General features: G+C 53.9%; 1 protein-coding gene across 1 annotated transcript; it reads right to left on the minus strand.

Moving 5' to 3' along the window:
- Positions 1-3909: 3909 nt before the first annotated feature.
- RBM15 (RNA binding motif protein 15) lies at positions 3910-12591 on the minus strand. The gene is made up of 2 exons (XM_056511656.1): positions 7628-12591; positions 3910-4307 (listed from the first exon to the last, which is right to left on the minus strand). Exon 1 carries the CDS (start codon positions 11539-11541, stop codon positions 8611-8613), a length of 2931 nt encoding a protein of 976 aa, XP_056367631.1. The 5' UTR covers positions 11542-12591; the 3' UTR covers positions 3910-4307; positions 7628-8610.
- Between the last annotated feature and the right edge of the window lie 1021 nt (positions 12592-13612).

The following is a 13612-nucleotide window of genomic DNA, read 5'->3' on the forward strand; positions in this document are numbered from 1 at the left end:
AGTGCCAGGGCAGCAGCAAAGGCATGGCAGACACCTGGGAGCTCAGAACAGGCTGTGCCTTGGTGCCACAGGGGCAAGCTGGGCTGGCAGAGCTGAAACAAAAAGGGCTGAGAGTCACCCTGGAATGGTTTGGGTTGGAAGGAACCTTAAAGCTCATCTTGTTCCTCTCCCTGCCATGGCAGGGACACCTTCCCCTGTCCCAGCTGCTCCCAGCCCCATCCAGCCTGGCCTGGGACAGTCCCAGGATCCAGGGCCAGCCACAGCCAGGCCCTGCCCACCCCCACAAGGATTTCTTCCAATATCAAACCTGAATTTCTCCTTTTTCAGTTGAATCCCCTCCCCTTTGTCCTGTCACTGCAGTTCCTGCTGAGGAGCCCCTCCTGTGTTTTGTACAAAGTCCTGTCTTCACCCACCCAAGAGCAGCAGCATGAGAAACACCAACATCCCCTTTTCTCACCACGTGCTCCCCACAAAGGACAGCAGCTCAGGACCTCATCCTGCCCTGAGCCTCTGCCCAGTCAGAGCTGGAGCAGCCCAGGCTCCAACAACCAAACAATCCCTTGGCCAAGGGGGCTGCAAACTCCTCCATGGCCCACAGGACATCACTGGCTTCCCCTCACTCAAACCCTTCTGCACCCCCCATGTGGCCCCACACACTTTGGTGACCTCAGCCCTATGGAAATGTGCACTTGTGCAGCCTGGAAAGGCAGCACACACACGACAGGAGAGCCTGGCTGGAGGATCCAAGTGCTTGGCTGCACAAAGGGCAGGAACGCCAGGGCAAGCTGCCAGCTCGGGGCTGTGCATTGCTAAACCCTGGCCTGCCCCAGCACTGCTCTGGGGACAGGAAACACTCAGAGAGCTAAACATCTCCAGCTTGCAATTGCAGAACCAGGAATGAAGGTGAAGGCAGGCAGATGAGGAGATGAAACAGCTGTGACCCACAATGAATGTACAGCTCACCCACCCCTGGGGGTGACCACATCCCATCCCCATCCTGGGGCAACACACACCAGCTCAGACCCAGCCTGGGCACAGCAGCCGGGCTGGGAGGTGGTAACTCATTAATGCAGAGCAATAGCAGCGTGTGACAGCATCCACACTCTGGTACCAACAGTTCATTAAAACATCCCTGCAGCAGGATACAAATGGGAAAACCAGACAACCTTTGTGCCACTGTCCAGGTTCTCTGTTCCTACTCCAGACAGCTCCAGCAGCACGTGGACAAACAGGATCAGCAGCAGGAGGCTCTGGCAAAGCCATCCCAGCACGTGCGGCTCCCCCTGAGCTTTCCCTGCCCTAGGAGTTCAGCTCACCCAGCTCTCAAGGCAGCTCTAATTACACTCAGGCACAGGGCTCTGAGCCAAGAACCACAGGAGACACCAGGGGAATCACAAACCATCAGCCCAGGAGCCTCCCCAGGGCTCTGCCTGTTTGACCAAACCCTTTCTGGTCTTTGCCCCAGACCTCGGGACACGAGGTGGGAGCATTTTCCATTTCATAGTAAACCAGCAGCATGATGCCAGCACGAGCTTGTTATTGGCCAAGAGCAGAATCTGGGCCATCTGATGTTTTAAACTTATTAATTCAGCTGCAGCTGGTAAAAGCACAGTTCTAAAAAAAAGTGTGAATTCAAATAACCAGCTCCCATCTAATCCTCGCATCGCTCTCTGCTGCAGTGCAGTTAATTAAATGGTTCTCGTTATAAATCCACTTTCCCCAGAAGTCTCATTAGCCAAATTAATATGATGCATATAGAGCACTTAACCCTTCCAAGAGACTGATTTTAGCAGCAGCCTGGCTCTAGCTGGTCACTGGAGCATCCCTGTAAGCCCTTCAGAAGGCAGAGGGGCAGCCCCAGCACCCGAAAAACAACTCACTAGTGCAAAGCGACCATAGAACCATCCCACAGCTCATCCCATGATACCTCAGAGCCTCTGCAATAAATGCATGATGTAAAGGAGCCAGGGAACCATCTCCCAGTGAAACAGGCACTGAAACCTGACTCAGAGAGGCAGAACTCTTCTGGAACAGCTACTGACACTTCGAAGCACACCCAAAAAGTGGGTGACACAAGCAGCTGGATACCAGCTAGCCAAAAAGATCCCCTTCCTTGGGGTACACTAACAGATCACCCCTGTCCTGTCAGCATCAACCCCCCAGCCCAGGCAAAGGGGCTGGAACACATCTCCCACCATTGCTACCAGCCCCAGACCTATTGCACAACACTTCCAAGGAGATTCAGAAGTTGTATCTCAACAGCACAAGAAATACACTGCAAAAAATAGGAATCTGAACTGCAAACACCAACTTCTAGAAGAAGAGGCATCTCCTGAGTCTCCCCTCTCCAATTCCTTTCCCTCAAAACCAGAAACAGCTACAATTGCTCCTGTTTACAACAAAAAACTTCATTTAAATTATTACACCAGCATCCCACAAACACAGACACTTTGCCAAATCATTGGCTGGGCTTTCCTTAACAACACATACAAATTATAAACACTACTCAGGGTTAAAGCAGTGCTAATTCAAGCAGTTCATGAAGTCAAAATAACAGCTCCAGCTTGCCAAGCTGAGAACCCACAGCTTTATGTGCACTGCCCTGTTTGTTAACGGGACCCCCCAAAAAACAGGGAAGCACATCCAAGAGTCCTGAGCGGGTGGAGCATGGTGAACACAATTAATAAGCATTAATAAACTGGAGAATCAAGACAACAAAAAGGCAAACAATCTTCTTTTACATTACAACTCAGTCCAACCTCTTCCAGCCCCTTACCTGTTTCAGGGATTTACACAGGAGCAGACACCTTGCAGAGCACAAGCACAGCATCCGTCGGCTGGGAGGCATCTGCAGCCTAGCAAAGGTCCTGCCCGGCTGCAGGGGGGTATCCACGGAGGTTCAAGCATGTCAAACAAACAGGGCAAGCTGCCCTTCAAGCTGTGTCTTCGTGGAGGGTTCTACCACCAGCACAACACGGCAGCTCCCGATGCCGACGACGCAGCGGCGGCGGATTCCTCCGGACGGTGCTCGGTTCTCCTGCAGCAAACACGGAGTTGTGCTCCTTTGGAACAGCCTCGGCAAGCTCAGGAGCCCCCAGCACGGCAGAACTACAGCACACAAGGTTTTTCTGGCCGCCTCCAACTTCTCCTCTCCCCATCTGCACTACAGCGGGAGCGGGACGCGAGCAGGGCACATGCACGTCCGAGGCTGAGGAACCACTGGCTTCAAAACCGGTCAAAATAAGGCACTGAGACACCAGGCCAAGGTTTAAATTACCGCCTCCAGCTCTCAGGAACTCTTCATCCATTCAGCACTAAACCCACAACTGCTGAAAAGCCCCTGGAGATGGAGGAGCGCCTCGCGTACGGCTTTATTAACAGCATTTAAACACTTTTAAGGACTCATTTCTCTTTTTCTTTTGGCATTTTTGGTTGCAAAAGGTTTTACGTGCAAGATTCAAAAGCAATTTCAAAACTCTTTTTTTTTTTTTTTTTTTTTTCTTCAAAATTAAAAAAAAAAAAACCAACAACAAAAAAACCAAGAATCAAAACTAAAGGCAAAACATGTTGGGTGAACAAAATAAATCAGAAAACTTAAAATTCAGTAACTCCAGCTCTTCCAACCAGACTTGGGGTGGTGCTTCCCTGCTTCTTGCAGCACCGCTGCCCCGTCCCGCTGAGGAGAAACGCAGCAAGTGCCCCCTTTTTTCACAAGCAAGGCCATCAGACACAATTCTTCTGCCTGGTACCACAGGTCGATCAATGCCAAAGTGTCGGTGCTCTCTCCCTGCTTCTTGCTCAAGACCCACAACTATCAGCTCAAATTGGGCAGCAGCAGCAGGAACCCCCTCAGCTGCCAACACAGGGGGGGTCAAATGTTTGTCGTCAATTCACTTCCAGGCAGAAAAACCATTTTCCTCAAAAGAAACAATTTATTTAGAATGAAACAAAATCAGCTCAACTGTGAGCGCATGTTTGAGTGACAGCTACTTTTAAGCTGTGTGAGCCATAAAAAGGGTATTCCTTTACTTTTCCAGCAATCTTGTGTACACAGCACAAAGCAAAGAGGTCATTTTTTTTTTCCACTTAAAACACGGGCATCGGCATCACAATAGCAGATACACAACTTTTTTTTTTTTTTTTTTTTTTAAAGCTGCCATTTTAGTAAAATGCACAAATACTAAACAGATAAGCTTTCTTCCACCAGGAGGCCCATGTAAATTCCACATAAGCCACAGCTTCTCTTCCCAAAGGTCCATTAGAGCTTGGTATCCCATGCTGTTGTCTTCTGCAGTCCACCAGATTTGCTTGCAGGAGGAAAAAAAACGTTATTTCAATACAAATGTGTACACCAGATTCGGGTTTTTTCCCCTCCTTACGTTATACAGATGAACATAAAGAGCTACAAGGCCTTTCTGAATATTCTACTTGGACTTCAAAAAGCACCAATACCACCCACAGGCATGAAACCTCGGAATGAAGTCGCCTTCTAGGGATAGATGCAAAACAAGCAGTGCAGGGCTTCTTTTTGGACCAGGATTAAACTAGGCTTACAGTACTCAACACTTGATGGGGCACATCAAAACCATCAACCAGGAGAAAAGCCAACCTAATTCTTTAATTTGGTTGACTTTCCTCACTGGGTATTTCCTGAAGGCAACTTATCAACACAACCATGAAATGTAGTGTCACACAGCTCTCCTGCTCTCGTTTTGCTGTGCAGCTCTAGCAGCAGATAATGCCAATATTGAAAGGTCAAATCAAAGACACACCCAATATAATTTAAAATTGTTACTATTCAAGTCATATCTCCTAGCCATCGTTTTCACACAATTGCAACTGCAGGGAGATGAATATTCAATGAACCATTCTCTGCACCACCCGGTCTGCTTTAAGCCTGATACAAAAATCACCTCATTTCAGTCCAGCAATCATTGGAATATCTGTCCTTCGGTGCCATAAAGAAATAAACAGGGGCACAAAGGGGAAAGAACCCCAAAAGCTCCAGAGCCACAAGGCAATCTTCTTCCCCTCTGGGTACACAGCACTCCCCAGGAGCACTGCCCTCAACATTGCTTTGCTTACAGCCAGGAACTACCATTTTCCAAGGCATTTTTCCCTGAGTCCTCAGAGTTTTTGAACTTGTATTCACAATTTTGATTCACTCCTCCTCCCAATTAATACCTCAGGCCTTTCACCTCAGTTACCATCAACCAGAGGCTTCCCAAACCCACGCAAGAAATTAAAACTCGTTCTTCATAAAACTTGGCTCTCCATAGAGACCAAAAAAGCTGTCACCAAAATATTCTATCTTTAACATCCTTGTAGGAAACAAAAGAGAGAGGACAAGGTTTGTCTGCCTGGCAACAATACCCTTTTCTCTCTGTGATGCTGACAAGGATGTGTTGATATTTGTGCCCCTAAAGCCTCTGGATTGAGGATAACCTCGGTGCTCCCGTGGCAGGAGCAAACAAAGCCACTGGCCAGAGGCCAAGGAAGTTGCACAAAGTTTCCAATCAAAAGAAATAAAGCAACAAACTAAAATCTCCCAACAAAACTACCAGTCATTTGAGGTTCTTTCCCCAAAGCATAAAGCACAAGGATGAAATGGTTCAGGAAAAGGACATCCTTTTTCCAGGCTAATCCAACACAATGAAATAGAAGAACATCAGCTGCACACAAGGTTGGGAGGGAATACTGAGCTCTCACCAGAGCAACAGGGAGAGAGCCAAACACTGCTACATCTGGTCTGCTCTTCACACAGTGCCACCCACGGGCTTCTAAACCTTCAGCCCTGGCCAAGCCAGCTTCACTGGACATCACTCCAATGGGGAACACCTCAGACCAAGGAGGAAAGCACAGCCTGCCCAGGGATGGCAGCACTGGATGGAACTCGGCGCTGGCAAAAAAAGCTGCCAAAGTTTTGCCACAAGAACGCTCAAAGGGTGTTCAAATCCTTGCTGACAAAACAGAGCAGCAACCACAAGTAAACCAGATTCAAAGAAGCAGGTGCTCCATGAAATAACCAGAAAACCTGGAGTCAAACACAGCCTTGCCTGTTCCTTCTTGCCCTCCAGCACAGCACAGTTTAATAACCAGTGGCCGTTGGAATCACTGTGATTTTCCAAGGAAAAATGGAAGTGCACCTAGCATGCTCTTCCCAAAAGGCTTCCCAAACCAAGCTGGCTTTGAAAAGCCATGCTGACCCCAAGTTTTATGGGTTTTTAAGCAGGTGCCTGCTGTGGATCAGCAGAACAAATGCTGCTCTCAGTGACTTTAAATGACCTGCACAAACTTCAGGGCTTTTTTTTCCCCCCAGTTTTGGGCAGATTTAAACTCCCAGCTGTTCAAGTCTCTTTCCTAGAAAACTCTTGCCAGATGAAATGAGAAAAGTCCCTCTGAATGCAAGCAGCACTTGCAGCATGGATCACCTGCTGACACACAACAGGCACCTGCTCCAATTCAAACATTCTTTGCAGTAAGTGGTAAACATGCTGTATCTTAAACACAGTCATTTGCATTTCTGGTGTCATTCCCCAAAATTCTCGTTGTTAATAGTAAGCTGAACAGCTGAGTTCTGCCATCTCTTACATTCACATCGAAGGACAACCCAGAAATCCTGGATTTTACCCTCAAATTTAAGAGCATTCAATGAGGCTTTCACCTTTTCATTTAGAAACAAAAGTAGCTATAAAAACAAAATCTGTGTTAAACAGATGCTGCCACATTGGAATTCTCAGTTCACCACAATGTTTGGGATACTGAGTCCACTCATTCTGGGCAGATAAAGGAATCAAGGCCCTCTTAAACCCTCTCTGTGGCTCAGTAACAAAAATTCCTGGTTTTGTGACAGAAACTCAAGCAAGTTCAGTTACACCCATAAAATACATTCAAGACATTTCCTCCTTCATCTCCTATTCACATCCTACTCCACACTTTGAATTTGATTTTTGCCATGCAAGTTGTAACAGAAATCAACTCGTGCCTGTATCAATTATCCAAGGAATCTATTGGAGCATGGACCAAGTGAGGCAGCGTTGCTTCTCTGTTGCCCAAATCCCTGAAAACATGGCTAAGTGCAAGATTACATTCTGAGTTTAAGTGCAAGATTACAATTTTGGGGCCTGTAAAGAGATACAGTGAGATTTACACCTCAGTTTAGAAGCTGCTGCAACATCCTTTTGGTTGTTAAACAGAGAATCGTGGAATTAGATCCCATCAAGGATTGAGATTCCTTCTTGCCTCCTAAAGGCCTGGATTACCAAAGGTGGCTGAGACAGCTGGAGAAAAGTGCCCAATGATTGGGGAAAAATAAGAAAAAAATTAACTAAGTTATCTGGAAAAAAAAAAAAAAACAACCTGCAAACTATTTCATCCTTGAATCACAAGAACAAGAGCTCAAACCTCAGCATCTCAGAGTATTTTTAATATTTCTCCAAGATGCTGAAACCACTTTACTCCAGGTGCCCATGATAAACCTCATGTAATGCCCGCTGCACACTGTACCTGAAAAGTCCCTAGCAGACAGCAGTTCCTTGCTATTAACAAAGAGGTAAAATGTTAATGAGAACTTTTATGTAATTAAATTATCACAGAATGAAAAGCATCTCTGGAGAGAAGCACTTACTTGCTCAGTTTGCACTGTGGAACCAGACCCCACTGAACCTGCAACTCTTGGAAAACAAAACAAAACAAAACAAAAAAAAAAAAAAAAAAAGGTAGTAAAACCAAAACCCCACAATATAACTCAAGTTCTCCTTAAAGCACCTCCTTGTTTCCTGCACACCAGAGTGAGCACAAGACATTCCTGGTTTGCAACAAAGTCCTCAGCTCTTCACCAAACCTCGCCACTGCTACAAACCCAAAGTGCACATATGGGATACACTGGGAAATCAGGGAAATACACCTGTTAAAAAGCCCAGTTTCAGTGCATGCACCTGGGGGGCTGGATGAAAAAAAGGAACCCCTTTCCAAAAAGGAATTCAGTGTTCTGCTGTGTACCCGAGAGCAGCTGCTGCTCACCTGAAAAACGCCGACCTTGAGCCACTGCGGCTCCCAGGGAGGGAATCCCGGGGCCGAAGGGGCCTGAGGCCGACAGGGAATTTTAAGGACTCAAAAGAGGAGCTGACACCAGTCTGTTATTAAAGTGTGGTTTTCCATTTCCACTGAGTGCTTTAAATCTGGTCTGTTCGGTTTGGAGCTCTCTCGAGGACGAGCTCTTGGGATTTGCTTTAAAATACATGAAATGAAAAAAGGACATGAATCTAAATTAAGAAGATGGGAGTTTTTCTTTTCCCCCCTCCCCCCCCCACCCCAGTTTTTTCTTATTTTTCTATTTTCTGTAAATCAAAGCAGGCTGAGCCTCCTGCTGTCCCCACTGATAGGGAATCCTCAAAATATCCTATTCACGCTACTCCTAACCAACCTCTCTGGCTTCTACCTTTATAGAAAAATGTAATAACAGAAAATCGGCCCGGGAAAGTCACCTACAAACAAAGATCTATTTAAAATAACGACAGGGCTGGCTAAGGCTGTATCCCATAGCACCTGGCACACGCTGGAGGGGCTGCATGGAGGAGTAGGCAGGGTTGGGAACAGAACACGAGGGCCTTAGGACGCCCCACGGACAATGATCATGACCAGATAGTCGTCCTCTGATTTGGCCAACGCCTTGGCCGTGGAGTCCAGGAACTGCTGGGAGAAATCGCAGGGCGGAAAGGCGTGCAGCACCCCGCTGTTCTCCTTGTCTTTGTTGCCCCCCACAGGGAGGCTGATCACCCCAGCAGCCTGCTTTTGCTTTAGGTAGGACACCAGATTCCTGAGCGGCCTCTGCGTGGAGGTGGTGGCGGCCTCGGCGGCGGCGGCCGCGGCGCGGCCGTCGGAGGCGCCGGGCACGGCCAGGAGGACGGCGTATCCCTTGGGACCCGCCACCTTGATGCGCCGGTTCACCTCGTCCAGCTTGGGCTGGTCCAGGCGGAGACGCTGGGTGATCTTGAGCTGAGCCACTTTGCCCCCGGTGGCTCCCTCCACGAGGAGGCTGCTGGCGACGCCGAGGTCCCCCTGGAGCAGGTGCATGTTGGACGGGAAGTTGCTGTTCTTCAGCAGCAGCATCCCCTGCCAAGCCAGGCACAGCTTGGGCGCCGCCCCGGCCTGCGCCGCTCCGTCCTGCTGCTGTTTCTGGGGAGGAGGTTTGAGGCGGGAGCCTCCGCCGCCTCCCTCCGCCGCCCGCTCGTCCTTTTTGGCCGGGCTTTTGCCCTCCTGGGCGGCGGCGCGGTGCTTGCGCTCCCGCTCCGCAGAATTCTTGCGGTCGCGCTTTTCGTTCTGCCCCCGCTCCAGGCTGCCCCGGCGGGACTCCCGGATGGGGGAAGGTCGCTCCAAGAGGAGCAAGCGGGACGAGCGCTCGGGGTCACTACTGTAACGCTCCCGGCCCCCCAGGAGCTCGGGGCTGCGGTCCGGGGGAGAGGTGGTGGCCAAGCAGTGGCGCTTTCGGGAGGAAGAGGAGCGCTCGCTGTCGGGGGAACGGTCCAAGTGGCGGCCTCCATCCTCCGCCAGTCTCCGTTTCCTAGGCTGATCCCTACTGCTACCGCCCAGCTCCCTCTCCCCGCGGTCCCGCTCCAAGGACCACCCGTCCCGGCGGCGCTCCAGGCTTTCCAGTGGGTCGTAGGCAGCTGCCCGGTTACTCCGGTCCCGCACAGGGGGCGGCGGGGGCACCCACTCTGTCTCGGAATAAAGGTCTCTGTCACGGTCTCTATAGAGCAACGGTGGCGTCCTGTCCCGGGCCCCCCGCAGAGGGTCAGGGGGGGCTCCCCGGTGAGCCCCAAAAGCAGCCGCCTCCGCCACCAGCTCGTAATGAGCCGGGGGCGGCAAGGGCAGGGGCTGCAGGTAGGGCTGCTGGTACCGATGCTCCGTGTCGGCAAAGTCTACGCGGAGCCGGCGATCCGGCCCCCCCAGGGGGAACCCCCGCATGTGGGTGCAGGCCGCCTGCGCCGCGTCCAGGCTCTCGTACTGGATATAGGCCCAGGAATCCCCTTTGCGGTAATCGATGGTGCGGATGGTGCCAAACCGATCAAACTCCCTGGCCAGGGCGGCCAGGGGCACCCAGGGCCCCAGGCCGCCCACCCACAGCCGGGTGGTCGGGGTGGCTTTCCCGTACCCGATCTTGATGGGGTTGCGCAGCAGCACCTTCCCCGACATGGCCAACTTGGCCCGGTGCGCCATGTCCAGATTCTCAAACTTAAGAAACCCATAGGTGCTGGTCTGCCCACGCCCCGGCCTCTTGATGTCCACCTCGGTGATGACCCCAAAACGGTCAAACGCCCGCCGCAAGTCCGACTCGCTCACGGTGATGTCCAGGTTGCCCAGGAACAGCGTGCGGTTGGCTCTCTGGTCGTCCTCGGGGCTGATCTCCTCCTCAGCGGCCGCTCCGGCGCCTCCTCCTCCTCCTCCGCGGAACCCGCCGGCCGCCGCCACTCCGGCCACGCGCTCCAGCCCGTAGGCCGGCCGCACCCGCGCCTCGTAGAAGCTGCCGTAGTCCCGCTCCCTCTCCAGCTCCCTCGGCAGCGGCGGCGGCGGCGGGAGCCGGCCCAGGGCGAGCTGCTGCAGCCGGTAATCCCGGTATCCCAAAGCTCCGCCGCTGCCCGCCGGGGACAGCGCCCGCTGCGCGGCCCCGGCCGGCGGGTGCCGCACGGCCGCCGCCACCGCCCCGACCGCCGCCGTGCCGTAGGGGGACTCCTTGTCCAGCAGCGCCGGGGAGCGGCTGCTGCGCCGGCGGCCGCTGCCCCCGCCGACATAGACGGCCTCGATCTTGAGCGGGCGGTCGTAGAGCACGAGGCGGCCGCGGGCGTGCTTGGCGGCGCGCGCGTCCTCGGGCCGGCGGAAGTTGACGAAGGCCACGCGCTCGTCGGCGGCGCCCGCGCCGGGCGGCAGCCGGCTGATCTTGACGCTCACGTCGCCGAAGCGCTTGAACTCGTGGAAAAGCCCGTCCTCCACCGCCTCGTCGCTCAGCGCCGAGCCCAGCTCGCTGATCTTCAGCGTCTTGTACTCGCCGCCGCCCGGCTCCGACGAGGAGGAGGAAGAGGAGGCGGCGGCGGCCGCCCGCGATTCGCCGCCGCCGCGGCTGCTGCTGCTCCGCGACGCCTCCGCGGTTTTACCGCTGTAGCCGTGCCGGCTCCCGCCGCCCGCGGCCGCCGCCGAACCGGTCTCGTACTCGCGGCTGCCGGCGCGGCCGCCCTTGTCCGCGTGGGCGCCGCGCCGGCCGCTCCCGCTGTTGCTCTCGCCGGACGCCGCCGCCGCTTTCCCGCCGTTGGAGCCGCCGCCTCCGCCGGACGAGCCGCTCGGCTTCTTGCTGCCGCGCGAGGAGGAGGAGGAGGACGCCGAGTCCTCGCCGCCCCGGGAGCGCTTGGCCTTGGCGGGCGAGCGCTCCTTGCCCTTCATGGCGGCGGCGGCCGCGCTCCCGCCGGGCCTCCCCGACCGCCCGCTCACGCACCCGCCGCCATCTTGGGAGCCGCGCCGGCAGCGCGCGCCGCCCCCCCCCGCGCCCATTGGCTGCCCAGGGCGGCGCCCTCGCCCATTGGCTGCCGCCGCGGCGAAGCTCCGCCCACCGCCAGGCGCTGCGCGTTCCCATTGGCCTGCGCGGCTGTCGCTCTGCCGGCCAGCCCCGTGCTCCCGCGGGGGGGGCGGGAATTGCAGCCGTCGCGCGCCTCCCGGCCCCGCTCGCTCATTGGGCAGTTAGAAAGGGCGCGGCGATCTCATTGGACGGTCCCACCTGTCAATCGTGGCAGTTCAACCATGGGAAGATTTTCGCTGCCCATTGGACACTGAGCCGAAGTTACCTCTGCTTTCTGATTGGCTCTGCGACCTGCCAGTTGCAATAATCGTTCTTCGGCCCCGCCCCGCCCTTTGCTATTGGCTCTCTCGCTTAGATCGGGGTTCCCATCGTACCTCTCAAAATCTCGCGAGTTGCTCTGTCCCCGCCCCTTTCCTCATTGGTCACTACTCAGCCCATGGCTCTGCTCTGATTGGCTGCTCCCTACGCCGCTCACGGAGGATCGCGCCCTGCCCCTCAACTCCACTCCTGGTTTATCATTGGGCGGCAAAACCTCCCCAGGCGTCTGATTGGGTGCAGCCAGGCAGAGCGCTGATTGGCTGGGATAAAAATCAATCATGGTGGCTCTGATTTTGATTGGTCGCTGGGGGAAGAGGGGGCGGTTCCCCGCAGACCTCGCTGTGCGGCGGCGCCTGAGGTCTCAGAGCGCGGCGGGCTGCGGTGCGGAGCGGAGCTCGGTGCGTGCTCCGTGTCCGTCCCCTCAGCCCGCAGTGCACCCACCGGGCTGCGCTGAAACCACCGCAGGACGAGAGCAGGAATCTCGGCTGCATGAAGTGCCTGTCTCACCCTCTCCCTGTTTCCTTGTGCGTTTTCTCCCCAGGGAATGCAGGGAAGCGCTCAGAGCCGGGCCCGCGCTCCTCTGCCGGTCCGGAGCCCTGCGCGGCTGCAGGGGCTCTCTCGGTGCGCTGTCACTCCTTGTTGGGGGCCACCAAACCGCTTGAAATATTTCCCATCTAAAGCTTCACACCACATGGTTATGCTCATTCCTGCTTTCACCAGGCTCGAGTTTCCTTGGGGAGCTGGAGGTTCCCGGAGATGGGGACGAGGTTTAGTTTCGGCCTGAGGTGAAGGAGCCTTGGCGGCCTCAGGGCCAGGGAGTCCCGGTTCCCGTGGAGCAGGAACGCCTCTAATGCCTGTATTTTGTGAGGATTCCTCTCCAATCCCTTTATTTTGTGAGGATCCCTCTCCAATCCCTGTATTTTGTGAGGATCTCTTTCCAATCCCTTTATTTTGTGAGGGTCCCTCTCCAATCCCTGTATTTTGTGAGGATCCCTCTCCAATCCCTGTGTTTCATCAGCTTCATCTGAAATTTTTTAGTTACATCTGGTAAAACCTGGCACAGCTCCACGGCTGGAGAAGAAATGCATCACTCTAACAACAAGTGATAGAGACTTCTGTCTCCAAGGTCCTCTCCTCTTCCCAGTGGTGCCTGGGATTGGGAGAGAAAGACAGGGATTAAAATTCCCCAGCAGATGAGTCACAGGGTAAAAGACACCTTGGGGGGGAGCACTGGGCCACATCACCACAGGAACGAGCCCTCCTGATAAGCATTTAATCAGATTTCATTCCTCCTGAACTGCTCCTTCCAAGGGGAGACTGCTCCTGGATTTTTCCACCTCTGCATCAGCTGCTGGTGATGTGGATCTCTGTGGATCTCTGTGGATCTCTGTTCAGCAGCACTGGTGTGTTTTGGAGCAGGTTTGGTGCTGGGAAAAGGCAGCACAGCACTGGGAAGGAGGTCTGGAGAGGATCACGTTTGTCAGGCCATGAAAAACGATCTGGCACAAGCAGGAATCTTCCCCTGGGCCCAGGCTGGAGTAGGAGCTGTGCTGTGCTCTGCCTGTGCTTAGATAAAAGTGTATGAATAATTCAGGTGCCAGATGGCCCTTGAGCCCCTGGCCTAGATCTAAACATCTAATTACAGCTGGTGTCCCTGGGACTTGGGCATGCAGGTCCCTCTGCGGGGCTGGGCTCATCCCACAGGATACTTGGGTGTTGCAGACCCGC

Source organism: Oenanthe melanoleuca, chromosome 26, assembly GCF_029582105.1.
Source record: "Oenanthe melanoleuca isolate GR-GAL-2019-014 chromosome 26, OMel1.0, whole genome shotgun sequence".
NCBI lineage: Eukaryota > Metazoa > Chordata > Aves > Passeriformes > Muscicapidae > Oenanthe > Oenanthe melanoleuca.